Raw genomic sequence first — 14488 nt, forward strand, 5'->3', positions numbered from 1 at the left:
TGAGACTCTTTGTTATCTGAGCATACTTGTATTCCCATAGAAGACCCCCCTTCTTCTGCACGCGTTTCATGCTTTCGTCCTAGCTGTTGATAAGTCTAGGTATTATACCCAGACTCCTCTGAACTGGCTCTATGGGACGCAAGATCAGGAACAAGCCAGGAACAAAGCTTTACCTTTCAAACAAATACAGACTTGTGAGCAATACAATTCAGTAAACACAACTATTTTCTACTGCACAAAAAACAGGAAATAATTAAATTTCTTATAGACGTTTCTTTATTATATTTTCCCACTTGAATATTTAGAGAATAATTTAACTGTAATGCATACTGACAGCAAGCACAGTATCAAATATTAGGTTTTTTTTAATATTTTTCTGTTCTCACCCTTTATTCCTTTAGGAAAAAAATATTTAGATGACCTCAAAGAAACAATTATTATGCTAATCACAGTATGCAGTAACACGTACAAGCCCATACTCAATAGAAAAGAAAGCAACAAAGAAGTGAAAAAGTCTTTCTCCTCAAATCATTTTAATTCATTTTTCCACAGCCATATAAATTTAAAGTATGAAACAACAATAATACAGCTATAGAATCTAGGTTCTCTTTCAAAGCAGCGGCATATAAAACATAGAAAAGCTAAAACCTCAGCACAAGCTTCAAAAGAACAAGGACTGAGAGAATTTTGATGAAGACATGAAATGCACAAAATACAGTACACAAAAATACTAGAATGCATAAAATATAAAGCTACACATTTCAGGTAGAAAGCATCGTAAAATATATAAAATATGCAAGAAATCAAAACCAAAGAGATTTTTCTTAGAGTACCATGAATACACTGGAACTGGCAATTAGCATTTGAAGATGGGAACAAGAAAATAGCAGTTTCCCATTTAAAACTTTATTTCTAGGCTTTAGGATTTCACCTTCTTGACATCCTTCTTTCCAGAGCTCTCAGTAGCTGACTCTGCTTTTCTTTTCTGTGACTAAAATGGAAACAGATTTAATGTTCTGCTCCAATATGCACATTTTTAAATGGCCCAACAATGTTAAATCTAGGATGTAAATGCATTAAAAAAAAATTTTAACATGAATATTCACTTAAATGTTATACTCACAGTTAATGTTCTATATACCCAACAAACTACATAACCCAAAGAAAAACAACCTTTAAAGATGTTTCTTTTTAAGAAAGACATAAAATACCCATCAAAAATAGTCATCAAGTGTCTACTTACACATGGTACTATAAATGTACGCTTATCTTAAAGAACTACTTAATACTTAAAGTCTTCTAGGCAAAATGTTATATATGAGTGTATTATTTTTTAAATCTTATGATAGATGTTAAAATACCATATTTCATATGTTCTATGATGCACATTTCTTTCCCACTTTAGCATCTCCGAAATTGGGATGCAGCCTATAATTGATGACAAATCACAGTGACTTGGCAGCAGTTTTTCTTAGTGTTACGTACATAAAATAATGCTGTGTCTCAGAATGGAAGGCATCTTAGACTTGATGAAATATGGTAGTTTACTTAACCACACTCAAATAATATGATCTATTAAAGAGTATTTGAAATTGTAACTCTACAAGGCAACCTGACTGAATTAAAATCAAGTCATCTTAGTATTCAACCGTTAACTTATTACCAAGTAAACCAAGTAAAGCTTTGCTGTCGCCTCAAAGTTCTTATTTGTACTCATAGTTCCATGAAGCTCAGAAAACTTATTTGATCCAATCGGAACTCCCAAGTTTCAACCTCAGCCCCTCCCATCCCACCCCACCCCCTCCAATTCCCCATGACAACGCTAGTCTCAATTCAAAGGATTTGACTTGCATTATCCTTCTGCTTAGAAGTCATGAGGAATTTTTTAAAATACTGAGACCTGTTACTAGGGCGTTCCTAACCATATGTTCTACCAACAAATAGGAAACAGGGGGTTGTAGTGTGATTTTTTTTCTATCAAAAACAAATCAGCATTTCATAAAACCAGTTTTTATAATAGCTATCACTATGGCATTAAACATAATATAGGCATTTCAATTATGTAAAAAAAAAAGGGGGATCTACCTAAAAGTTAGGAAAATGCTGAAAATTTTACCATTGGAGTTTTAGTTGCCCGTTTCTTCTTTTCTGCTCTTTCTCTTTCCTCAATTTCCATATTTTCTTTTTCAATCAATGAAATCAGAGTATTACAGCGTCTCTGGAATTCCTAAACCAAATAATACAAGGCTTTTAATTTCAACAGCCCAGGCACAATCTGTAAAAAGGGGTAATTCTTAATTCTATCACTTATGTGATACAGAATTTCTAACATTGGTATTCTTCAGAACAATATTCATACAGGGTATATGCCACGAAAAATATGAGAAGTGGATAAATGTCACTCAGTGGGTGAATGGGTAAACTATGGTACATCCTCACCATGAAATACTACTCAGCAATAAAAAGGAAAAAAACTATTGGTTTATGCAACAACCCGGATGAACCTCAATGGGATGATACTGAGTGAAAAAAGCCAATCTCAAAATGTTACGTACCACACTGTTCCCCTTACATAGCACTCTTAAGTGACAGAAGTTTAGAAATGGAGAACATATCAATGGTTGCCAGGGGCTGGGGAAAGGGGGGAGAGTAGGTATAACTAAAGAGCTAATACAAGGGAGTCCTGTGGTGCTGCTAATGACAAGTAACCTATCCCCATATGATGAAGTTGCACCTAACCAGCGAAATCTGAATAAGGTCTGTGGATGGACTAATGTTAATTTCCTAGTGGTGACACTGTACTGTATTTATGAAAGATGTTACCAACTGGGAAAACGTGGTGAAGGGTGCATGGGGCCCTCCCTGCAAATTTCTTTACGACCTCCTGTGAGTCTATAAGTATTTCAAAATTAAAAGTGAATAAAAATCACCTAAATAAAAAAAAGGGGGAGGGATGTCTTACTATCAAAGTGCATTTTGGGAGTACTCTGTTTACAAAAGCCAAACAAGCTTTCTGTACTCCAGGGTTCCTCAGAGCCCTTAAGTGCCTAATGAGCACTGTCACCCACTAGGGTAGGAGATGTAGGAAGCAAGCAATTCCCAAAGCTATTCAATCAGCAGAACTCTCTCCTCCAACGGACACCTCGTGGGATCAGAGTTCGAGGAGCACGTCTCAGGCAACACTGCTGCTTTTGTTAATTCAAACAATAGGTGAAAAGATCCCACATTAACCTTGCCACTACCTATACTTCACTGCCAGCAAATCAATGCATCCAAACAATAGTTTTTATGAATGTATGGTGAGCATTAAACACATGATTCATCAATAGGAACACCTGTATATATTAACCCTGAATACTTTGTGGTATTTTAAAGGTAAACGGCAGTTTAATATCAAAGGCTAAATAACATGTAAAAATGATTTCTTTTTTGTATAAGCAAAAATATCTGATAAAATATAAAGCAGCTAAACACTCAAATAAAAATGCAGGTTTATGGGCAATTAAGAACTCCAACCAAAAAAACGGTCCAAGTACAAGAATAGAAAACTCATAAAAATCAAAATGTTCAAAAATTTTTTACTCAGGAGTTCCCGTCGTGGCGCAGTGGTTAACGAATCCGACTAGGAACCATGAGGTTGCGGGTTCGGTCCCTGCCCTTGCTCAGTGGGTTAACGATCCGGCGTTGCCGTGAGCTGTGGTGTAGGTGGCAGACGCGGCTCGGATCCCGCGTTGCTGTGGCTCTGGCTTAGGCCGGTGGCTACAGCTCCGATTCGACCCCTAGCCTGGGAACCTCCATATGCCGCGGGAGCGGCCCAAGAAATAGCAACAACAACAACAAAAAAGACAAAAAGACAAAAAAAAAATTTTTTTTTACTCAAAGAAAGGCAAAGTAAAAAAATGATACATTTATCAAATTAGCAGTGACACAGGCATTCATGTGTGTGTGGTGTATGTATCCAGGGCTGGCAATAAGATGGTGAAATGGGAACTCTCATTTACTGATGATGGGATGTCAATGTTATTACCTGTTAAAAAATTGTGTCCCCCAAAATCTGTAAGTTGAAGCCTCTAACACCCTGGCAATGTGACTGTGTCTGGAGAGAGGACCTCTAAGGAGGTAATTAAGGTTAAATGAGGTCATAAGGGCTGGGCCCTAATCCAATAGGCCTGGTATTCCTATAAGAAGAGGAAGAGACACCCAGGGATAGTTCTCCCTTGCTACCCTCACACTTGAAAGGGCATTGTGAAGATGCCGTAAGAAGGCACAGCCCACGAGCCAGGGAGAAAGGCCTCAGCAGAAACCAATCCTACTGGCACCCTGATCTTGGACTTGAAGTCTCCAAAGCTATGAGAAATTTGTTTCAGCCACCCCACCTGCAGTATTCTGTTATGGCAGCCCAAGCGGACAAAAAAACTATCTTTCCAGAAAACAATTTGGAAATCTCAGTGAAGTATCTTAAAAATGATATACGCTTTAAATGAACAATTCCACTCCTAGCTACTTGATGTAAAGAAATGAGAAATGTATATCAAAGATACACAAGACAATATTTAGAGAAGTATTATTTTTGGTCACGCCCATGGCATGCAGAAGTTCTGGGGCCAGGGATCAAACCCTTGCCACAGCAGCGATCTGAGCCACAGCAGTGACAATGCCAGATAGGAACTCTGAGAAGTGTTATTTTTAGCAGAGAAATACCGGGAACTAAATTTTTGGTAATTTGGAAATGGAATACACATACACATCTTACTATATACACATAAACACAGAAATAGATGAGAGAGTACTAACTACATAGAGTTATTAATGGTTAATAACAGCTATTTCTGAAAGTAGGACCAATGGTAACTTTTTATTTTCTTCTTTATACTAGCATTATTTTCCAAATTTTCTGCAATGACTATTTAGAGCTTGGGCAATCTGTAACATTTTTAAGAAATGGCAAAATTTTTTAAATAACTTTACCTAGCAAAAGTGAAAGCCAGAAAATTACATATAGAAATATTACCAGCTAGCTAAGCATTTTCTACTCCATAAAATTCAAGTCTAAAAGGAGGCAGAAAACCAAAGACAGTCTAGCCAGAAAAAAAAATTCATTAACAAATTTTGTTTAACTATTAAAAATAACCTTACAAAACACTGGTACATTCATGTTTCTTGTGCATCTTCAATTACCCAAGGTTAAATAATTTAGGAAAAATAACACTGGAATTTTCCTTACTTACCAAAACAACAGTGGTACCTTTAATATGCAGACCAAACATTCTTCATAGCTTCATTCAATAACACACATACAAATTAAACAGCATGTTATTCAATTTATCTATTACAGAAAAGGCTAAGTTGACCCTGATGAGATTTGATTGTTGGTTTCTAGGGAGGCTAGACAGTCTTTATGTGAAGCTGATTCTTGAATCATTAAGTTACACCCTCTGGCTATTATTATTCTCAATAAGTAAAAGCTGCCTGTGACTACAGATAGCTTTGGATACATATTCATGGTTCATATGGGTGATTCAGGGAAAGAAATAATACTTCTAAGATAGTCTCATATGCAGGGAAGTAGAATCTCAAAGTGATTATAAACAGACTGTATAATAAGTTCTTACCTTCACTCCTTTTAACCTGTCACTAACTACTCCAGACAGAAAACTAATCTAACTCTCTAGAGAAAGGCATCAAGGAATGGGTGAGTATGGATGTTACCCTCCTCGCATAGGAAATACCACTTGCTCTAGAGATACCAGCCCCATATTTTATTCACATGTTTAAAGACTGCCTAACTAAACAGATGGTATCATGAACAGAACACTAGCTAAAACCAGAAATACAAGGAGAAAGGCCAGATTACCAATAAAACAGTGATTCACTTTTTGACTAACCAAGTGACTATGACATGACTATGAGAAATTTCGTGGTGTCTAAAGCACTTTCATATAATTTCTCCTTTCATACACATATTCCCCTAAATTCTTGTACCTTTTTTTAATCTCCCTATTTTCCTCAGGTTCATGTGGTCTCAAACCGTTTCCATAATTCTGTAGTCTAATTATCTCTTTCTCTCATGATTTCCCCATGCTGGATTTAGGAATGAAATTGGAAGGAGAAAAATAGCACACAAGAGGAAGAGAGGAAATACAAAAACAACAAAGACAACAGAGAAGAGGGTAGGAAAACTGTTCTGCAGTGTTAACAGCTGTGGCCAAAGGAAAAAAATTCTTTGTTAACGCATGTGCAGGAAATGCTAGATTTTAAAAAGGTTAAATTTCTTCATGGCAGGACTTCTCCGAGCTTTTAGCATTCTACTTATAGATTGAAAGGGTCAAGGGCAGGATTCAATATCAGCATTTCCCAAATCTATCTGAACACAGAACCTTGTTCTGCATATTGTATATTTGCAAATCCTGGAAGAATGCTTGGTAGAAATCAAGTTGAGAAATGCTGTGCAGGATAAGAGTGATGGATAAGACTAAGTTTGAACCAAAGTACAAAGAACCTAGAAGCCAAAAACAAAGAACTAAGCAATTTTACTTAATTTAGCTGACAAAAGGATCTCATTGGTGATTTTTAAGCAGAAAGAGTCATGCAGCCAAAGATGTATTTTGTACTCCGAACTCTTCCCTTGATACAGTCTCAGTAGTGGGAGTCCATAAAATCACAGATTCGCAAGATCAGAAAGGGCCTTTAAAGCCATTCGGGTTGATGCTGAATGCCTTCTACTTGGTCCCTGCTAATTAGCTGTCCAGCCTGTCTGAAGTCTTCCAACAATGGGGTACTCCCGCTACCTCCCAAGGCTGTATGTTCCACCTTTGGACAAGTTCAAAAAGTACTGTTAGGCAAAGCTATAATGTCCTACCTTAGAGTCTGCAAAACAACTGCTTCTAGCTCTAACTTCCGCAGGCAAACTGAACAAGCTAATTCCCTCTTCTGTATGTCAATCTTCCAAATACTACAAGGCAGCTCTCATGCCTTGATCACAATCACCACCACCACCACCAGACCTCCCAAACATCTGTCAGGCTAACAGCCTCTCCCTTTACTCGTCCTTCATTTAACACTTTTCTTGAAGAGCTGTATTCGTGTCTGACTACTTGATTATATTATTTCTTTTCTTCCACCTTTCTTACACATTCTTTTAAACCGGGGGTCAGCACATCCTTTCTGTGAAAAACCAAATAGTAAATACTGTCAGCTCTGCAGACCACATGGTCTCTTCACAACTACTTGGCTCTGCCATTGCAGCATGAAAACAGCCACAGACGAGGCACAAATGAGTGCGTGTGGCTGAGTTCCAATAAAACCTTACTTACAGATACTAAAATCTGAATTTTTGTATAATTTTCACATGTCACAAAATAGTCTTTTGATTTTCTTTCAACCATGTGAAAATGTAAAAAGCATTCTTGGCTTGCGGGCCGTACAAAAACCGGTAAAGGGCTTCAGTTTTAAACAAACCGTGCTGCCTTGGTTTTCCGTATCTTTTTAAATGGTTTATAATTCTATTCAATGCAAAGTTACCCAAGTTGCAACTTCTGAATACTAGGATATGTGTCTCTACCTTTATTTAATAAATGATGGGATGTTTGCAGTAAGTGGCGCTGCCCTGTACTGTGTGGTGAATACCAATCACGCCAGGCATCAAGTTCAAACATCCTTTGCCCCAATACTCAGCTTCAAAGCATCAATTCAAAAGGCACAGAAAGCATCAGTAGACTTGAAGTGACTTATTGAAAGAGATTAAAGAGACTCTACATTACATTTCCTATGTACTAAAATCCTAGACACTAAGCCTGCCTAAGTCTGAATGACAGACGGTCTCTGCCCGTTATGGCTGAAAGTCAAAAGCAGGTGAATGAGCAAGGGCAAAAAATAAATAAATTGCACTCCACCTTTGCACCTTTAAATTTGTAGGTAGTTCTGTGAAGTCAGGATTTTCTTCTACAGTTCTTAGCAAAACAAAATGGGTATTTTTTCTCCTTTGCAAACTCCCTATACTTTACCTTCTGAATTGACACCTCCAACTATACACTCTGTGGTGTATTTCCCAGGTTCTTCATCCCTTTGGATGAATACTAACAAAACACAATAGCATTCTATATTAGAATCTCAGGGCCCAAGCACATCGGCAGTAAGATGGGAGTTACATATTCTAATAAATACATCTTATATTTCTTAAGCAAGTATCAAATGTTATGATAGTTTTACTTAACGGCTGCTGCTTAAGCATCACTTGTAAAATGTCGCATCACCGCCTCACAAGATAGCACATAAATACATAAAACACACTCCTGTTAGTACATTTATCACATTTCAGACTGTCAGAACAATTCAGTCTTAAACACTACAGTTATGAATAAAACACATGATATTTATAACTGGCTACTCAAAACTTATGTAAAAACAAAAGTTGCAGGAATTATAGCCAAGTCAAGTCTATTATTAGAAAAAGGTAGATGAAAAGAAAAGAAAGAAAAGGAAAAGAAAAAAGAACTCAAACCCATTGCTACGTTTCACATTCTATCCAAATCTGATCCAACTGTAGGGGTCTCTGAGACAGAAGCAAACTGAAGCACAGAAGTTCCACGCTCATTCACTGAACATCTACTTTGCGCAAGGTGTTAGGCTGGTCCTTTTAGGCGTAACCATTTGTACTCGAAGGTTAAGAGAGCAGTAGTAAAAAATGACTGTGGGGCAGAGGGTGATATATTAGCCAAGGGAAGAAAAGAAAGGGAGGAACAGAGAAAAGACAGAGATATAAATTTGGGAATGATCAGCCTACATGGTGGTTAAGGTAGATATTTGCCCACTCACAGAAGGGCGTTCCTAAAATGTAAATCTGTCCATGTCACCGCCCTGTTAAAATCTTTCAATGACTTCCCATTTCCTGCAGAATAATGACCAAAGTTCAATACAGGGGACAGGGCCCTTTGTAATTTGGCTGCCAGCTATTTCTTCATCTTCTGGTACCCTCCTTCTTACACCCTACCATACCCACCTACTCGCAGTTTCTGAATATGCTGGGCTTGTACTGTTTCCACAGTCCCAGGGCCAAATCCTTCCCGGCCTTTCGAGGCTCAGTCCCAAGAAGGACTTCTGTGAAGCCATTACTCTGACCTAACCTCCAAGGCAAAGTTAAGTACTACCTCTAATGTACATACTTCTATATAGGACCTTTTTCAAAATTAAGGCTGAAAAGGACATTTTAGTCTTTCAAGCACATGAGGAAATAATATATCCTTTTAATAAGCATAAATATTTTTAATATTTTAATAATTCTAGTCAACAAAAACCTACCAATAATTTCAGTCTACCAATTGTATGAGTAAATGTATTAATTCATATTCTCATGTTTCATTAATAATGTAATTCTCTAAATGATCAATATCAGTTGTTATCACACAATTAAGTAGTGATATACACAATAAAAAATTATGAGTAGCCTTCTTATAAAATTTCCTAGGCTGTGCTGCATAAGCAACAAACAAAAGTGCTACTGTGATCAGAGAATAGGTTGGAAATTTTTGAAATTGATTTTTTTTCTAAAGTATCTATAAAGAAAATCCTTCTCTGACTGGACGGATAATCTATAAAACATCCTGTGCTGAACTAATAACTTAACATTAACTATCCCTGATAAACCTATTAAAACGGAAGCAAGAAAATAAAGAGCTATGGCAGTATTTTCTAAAAAGTTTTTTTTTTCCCTACAATTCTAATGATGAATGTCATTTCTTAACTTTAAATAAGGAACACTTTCATTAAATAATAAAGCCGTGACTTGAAAACAAACAGCAGTAACATGAAATTTTCATTACATTGTATGCAACAGTACATGATTCTCTCTGAGATACTATCCCAAAAATTCATTTAAACTACTACAAAAGGGGAGTTCTCACTGTGGCACAGTAGGTTAAAAATCCGAGTGCAGTGGCTTGGATTGCTGTGGAGTCATGGGTTTGATCTCCAGCCCTGCACAGTGGGTTAAGAATCTGGTGTTGTTGCAGCTTTAGCACAGGCTGCAGCTGCGGCTCAGGTTCAGTCCTCGGCCTGGGAACTTCCATGTGCCGTGGGTGTGGCCACTAAGAAATTTAAAAAAAAAAAAACCTACTACAAAAGGCAGGGTAATTGTAATAACTAATTACCAATACTTTGATTCAATTCCAAGGTCCATGGCCATAAGCTATGTACACAGAGCTTACTAGGAGAGGAAAGATAAAAGCTCCCTAGGGGCTGAAAGATAAGAATATTTTTTGACTAAAATTAAGAGTCAAAGTAAGCTTGCAAAGGAAGCATAAATGGCTATCTCAGGAATTTATTTATTTATTTATGTATTTTGTCTTTTGTTCTTCTAGGGCCACACCTGCAGCATATGGAGGTTCCCAGGCTAGGGGTCTAATCGGAGCTACAGCTGCCAGCCACAGCCACATCCACAGCCACAGCAACGCAGGATCTGAGCCGCGTCTGCAACCTACACCACAGCTCACGGCAACACCAGACCCTGAACCCACTGAGCAAGGCCAGGGATCGAACCTGCAACCTCATGGTTCCTAGTGGGATTCGTTTCTGCTGCGCCACGACGGGAACTCCAAGAAATTTTCTGTATCACAGAGTCAAATTCTGCTTTTTCTCCCATAGTACTTAAAAGAACCTAAGCAGGTCTAAGGAATTATTACAGATTAAACTTTGGATACTTTCTATCTGTCCTTACCAGTAAACTGACTAGTATCCTGGACCGTTGTCTCAGATTCTTTTCAAATCTCCCAGTCACCTTAGCCTATCACTAATAAATGGAGATAGTACCTTGATACTCATTCCCTACAAGAAATTAATGAGCTAATAATGTTGGCAAAAAAAAAAAGATTGACAAGCATTATATAAAAAGTACTATATAAATACAAAGGTACTATCTTTTCCTTATAGTCATCAGGCAAAGGTCCTTTTAATTCTGATGGGTTTTGACATGATAGTTAAGACTAGGACCTCATTGTAAGACATTTTTTTTCTTAGAAGGAAAATGGTAGGGCCATTCATGTGCTATGAGCTTAAACATCTAAATTGATCATATCCTTCCTACTTGTTTATGTAGTTCAATAGAGACTGATTACTTACTTAGAGACCACCAAGTTGTCAGAGAAAAAAAAAATCACAATCTTTTTAGCACAGAGAAATGGAACTAAAGCTCATTTTCTCTTTTGTATAGCCAGCATTTTTAAATGGAGAAGAGCCTCAAAGAAATCGTCAACCTTTAGCTGAAAGCTTTCAAAATGAGGCATATTTAGAAGTGGAGGTTCATGCCTTCAAGCACTTTAAGACTGAGAGTTAAGTCAGAAGTCATGAATGCAGTACTTTGAGATGGCTAAATAAAAGGTAACTGGCTCGTAAGGTTTCTATTTTTTCCTAAGTATGTCACACTATTTATTGGTGTCTCTGGGAAAGCATCATCTTTAAGCAAGATTATGTTTTGAAAGACAGCTTCTTTAGTAAGCTAAATTTAAAGTTTAATCATTAATAAAATTTCAATGTGAACACAGTGACACACACAATGAATCAGATTATATCCTCTGTATTTCTAAAATGAGATTTTTCAATGAGACAAATTTTTTTAATTTTGGAAATCACGACTGTCTCTTTCAAGAGGGAAGTTATACTTCTTAGATTGTGAATGCGATTCACTACACAAGACCAACCGTTTAAAATGAAAGGGCAAAGAGACCATCCAGAAATAACAGAAATCCATTTCTTTAGTTCCCTAGTTATTTATGGTACCATGAAATATTCCAGAAAGATGGTCTAAATTTATGCATGCATATTTTAAATATATTACTTTTATTGTAAATCTAGAAATATAAGCAAAAGTTTTCATTAACTAGGAGGGAAATAATATGGTAGAAAAGTTAACAAAAACTCTGGATTAAAATATTTAATATGAAATAAACTACTATACGTTTTTAAAGACTCTTTAGAAATCATAAATTCCACCTTCTAGAACATAATTAAAGACAGAACTGTCATTTTTAATAGACAAAAGTTTCATTTTTTAATCACATATGTAGTTAATATATACTCTTGGGAAAACATACATCAGAGATTTAAATCTCATGGTAAAGAAAGAGGTAAATGGTTTGTAGAAAGATGGAGGGGAAAAAAGATTCTTTACAAGGGAGTTCAGAGACATCTAGTGGTTGTTAATAATATATTGGATTTTTTTCCTGGAAAATGAAGTAAGGTTATGTAGTTCTACAGTCAGGTTCATATTTCAAATAATATAAGATTTTCCTTGCACTTTGAATCTGTTTCATCCTGCTTTATTTAATGATTCCAGAAACTGAAAACAGCATGAAATGCAACCTTTTTTAAAATTAGTAAAGTATCACTGAAATAATACTCTCAAATTGAGCAAATGTTTCATCACATAAAAGGGCATGTATGATCTAAAACATGATTAATCAACAAATGCAGGTTGGCATTTGTCTTTTATAAGCTGTTGGTGCCGCTCTAAATTAAATTAGATCCTAAGCTGCATAAAATGATATACATATGATTGCACCCCATATGGCCAAAAATGTTAAATGTATGGCTTTTGAAAGGCACGCCCTGCTAAACATGGTCGTAGATGCACTGAGCTAGAAGGCACCTTAAAAGGCCAACTAGCTCATTGCCAAAGTCTTCAGACCATCAAAATAGAATCTCACTTCCAAAGCTCACAGGAAAGCTATTCTACATTGTTCTTCAATAATATATTTCAATGATCCAAAGAACCCTATCAAACAACTCTTCCCTATATCTAAGCTCAGTCCTTCATGCCACAGATTCTTATCTTTTTCATTCTTTTCTCAATTCTTCCTACTGTATCTTATTAACCTATACACCTCTTCCTATTCTTTTGTACAAGTATAGCATTTTACATTCATTCCTATAACTGTCTGTGGCAAGGGGCATTTAACAGATCCACCATTCCGATTCTTCTAGTTCCTTCTGGATTCTGGCTTGATTCAAATTATCTGCACTATGTATCTCCCAGCATTATGTATTCCATTAGCTTGTTAGACATATTCTAATAACAATCTGGGAACACTCCAAATTTGTGTTAAAGTTTTAAGACATATTTATAAAATTAGCATCTTCAATATAGCAACTAAGATTTTTCTTTTTATTCAACTTGAACTGAATATATAAAATGGGTCAGATAAAATATTAAGCATTGCTTCACATCCCTATGAACATTTATGATGGCTAGAAACTAAAGGAAAATGTCCATTGTTTGGATTGTTAGTTTCTGGTTACTTTTAATGTTTAGACTATATAAATCTATTTTTTGTCTCAACCATCTCGGCTGACAAAAGACAGATGGTGCAACACTAAAGACATGTTGCATTTATTTCAATATCAAGAACACTGCTCGGCAGCGCTAGGATTTAACGGGAACACAATTCCTATTAGAAAGTAACAGTAGGAGTTCCTGTCGTGGCTCAGTGGTTAACGAATCCGACTAGGAATCATGAGGTTGCGGTTTCAATCCCTGGCCTCGCTCAGTGGGTTAAGGATCTGGCATTGCTGTGAGCTGTGGTGTAGGTCGCAGACGCGGCTCAGATCCTGAGCTGCTGTGGCTCTGGTGTAGGCTGGCGGCTACAGCTCCAATTAGACCCCTAGCCTGGGACCCTCTATATGCTGAAGGTACAGCTCTAAAAAAGGCAAAAAGACCAAAAAAAAAAAAAAAGTAACAGTAAATTGCATCAAGTGAAATTGAAATTTCTTTCTTTTTGGCTGCACCTGCAACATGCAGAAGTTCCCAGGCAAAGGATGGAACCTGTACCACAGCAGCAACCCAAGCCACTGCGATGACGAGACCAGATCCTTAACCTGCTGTGCCACAAGTGAACTCATAAAATCTCTTCTTAACTATTGACTCATAATATCCTTATAAAAACTCAACTGAGGCAACAACTCCTGCTCATTTAAAAAAATCCTTAATTTATTCACACAGTCTCAAGTACCACTTGCCTCATTACAAAGGGGAAACAGAGAGCTCTGGTGGTCACCATATTAACCAAGTAATCAAACTTAACATCACCAAGAGTGGGACAACCTAACATGATAAGCCTCCTGATGTGCTGCAATAAGAAGTACACGTATATCACTTAGGTCGTGTTCTTGCCAAAAATGTTTAACCAAACTAACAATGGGTAAACAATGACATAAATGTGGGGCATTCTACAAACAAGCCTGGGCACCTTTAAAAAGTCACTGTCGTGAAAAAAAAAAAAAAAGTTGTAGCTTGAAAGAGACTAAAGAGAATCAACCAGATGCAATATGTGAACTAAGCTTACTTAACTGGCTCATCAATTTTAAAAAATGGGTATGAGAGACACTTTGGGGACAAATGGAAAATTTTGTACATGGTCTGTGTACTACATGAATTACTGAATCATTGTGAACATTTTCAGGCAGGATAATGGTCTTGTGCTTATGTGGAAAATATTTTTAT

General features: G+C 36.8%; 1 protein-coding gene across 26 annotated transcripts in view; it reads right to left on the reverse strand.

The window, feature by feature from the left end:
- Positions 1 to 258: 258 nt before the first annotated feature.
- The window catches only part of SMARCA1 (SWI/SNF related, matrix associated, actin dependent regulator of chromatin, subfamily a, member 1), a 75567-nt gene continuing 61337 nt past the window's right edge, over positions 259 to 14488 (reverse strand). For 8 of the 26 annotated variants that reach the window (XM_021080855.2, XM_021080848.2, XM_085008502.1 and 5 more), the window contains 2 exons: positions 2117 to 2227; positions 259 to 991 (listed from right to left, as the gene is read on the reverse strand). In XM_021080855.2, coding sequence (XP_020936514.1) covers positions 920 to 991; positions 2117 to 2227 — 183 coding nt within the window. In that variant the 3' untranslated portion in view covers positions 259 to 919. Of the gene's footprint in view, positions 1061 to 2085; positions 2228 to 14488 lie in introns of all 26 variants that reach the window. The other 18 variants (XM_085008506.1, XM_085008499.1, XM_085008504.1 and 15 more) reach the window with 3 other exon arrangements.

The sequence above is a fragment of the Sus scrofa genome, chromosome X, assembly GCF_054392235.1.
Source record: "Sus scrofa isolate SSC_HxYL_T2T_F1_AM1 chromosome X, Sscrofa_HxYL_maternal_Yorkshire_Landrace_v2.0, whole genome shotgun sequence".
Taxonomy (NCBI): domain Eukaryota; kingdom Metazoa; phylum Chordata; class Mammalia; order Artiodactyla; family Suidae; genus Sus; species Sus scrofa.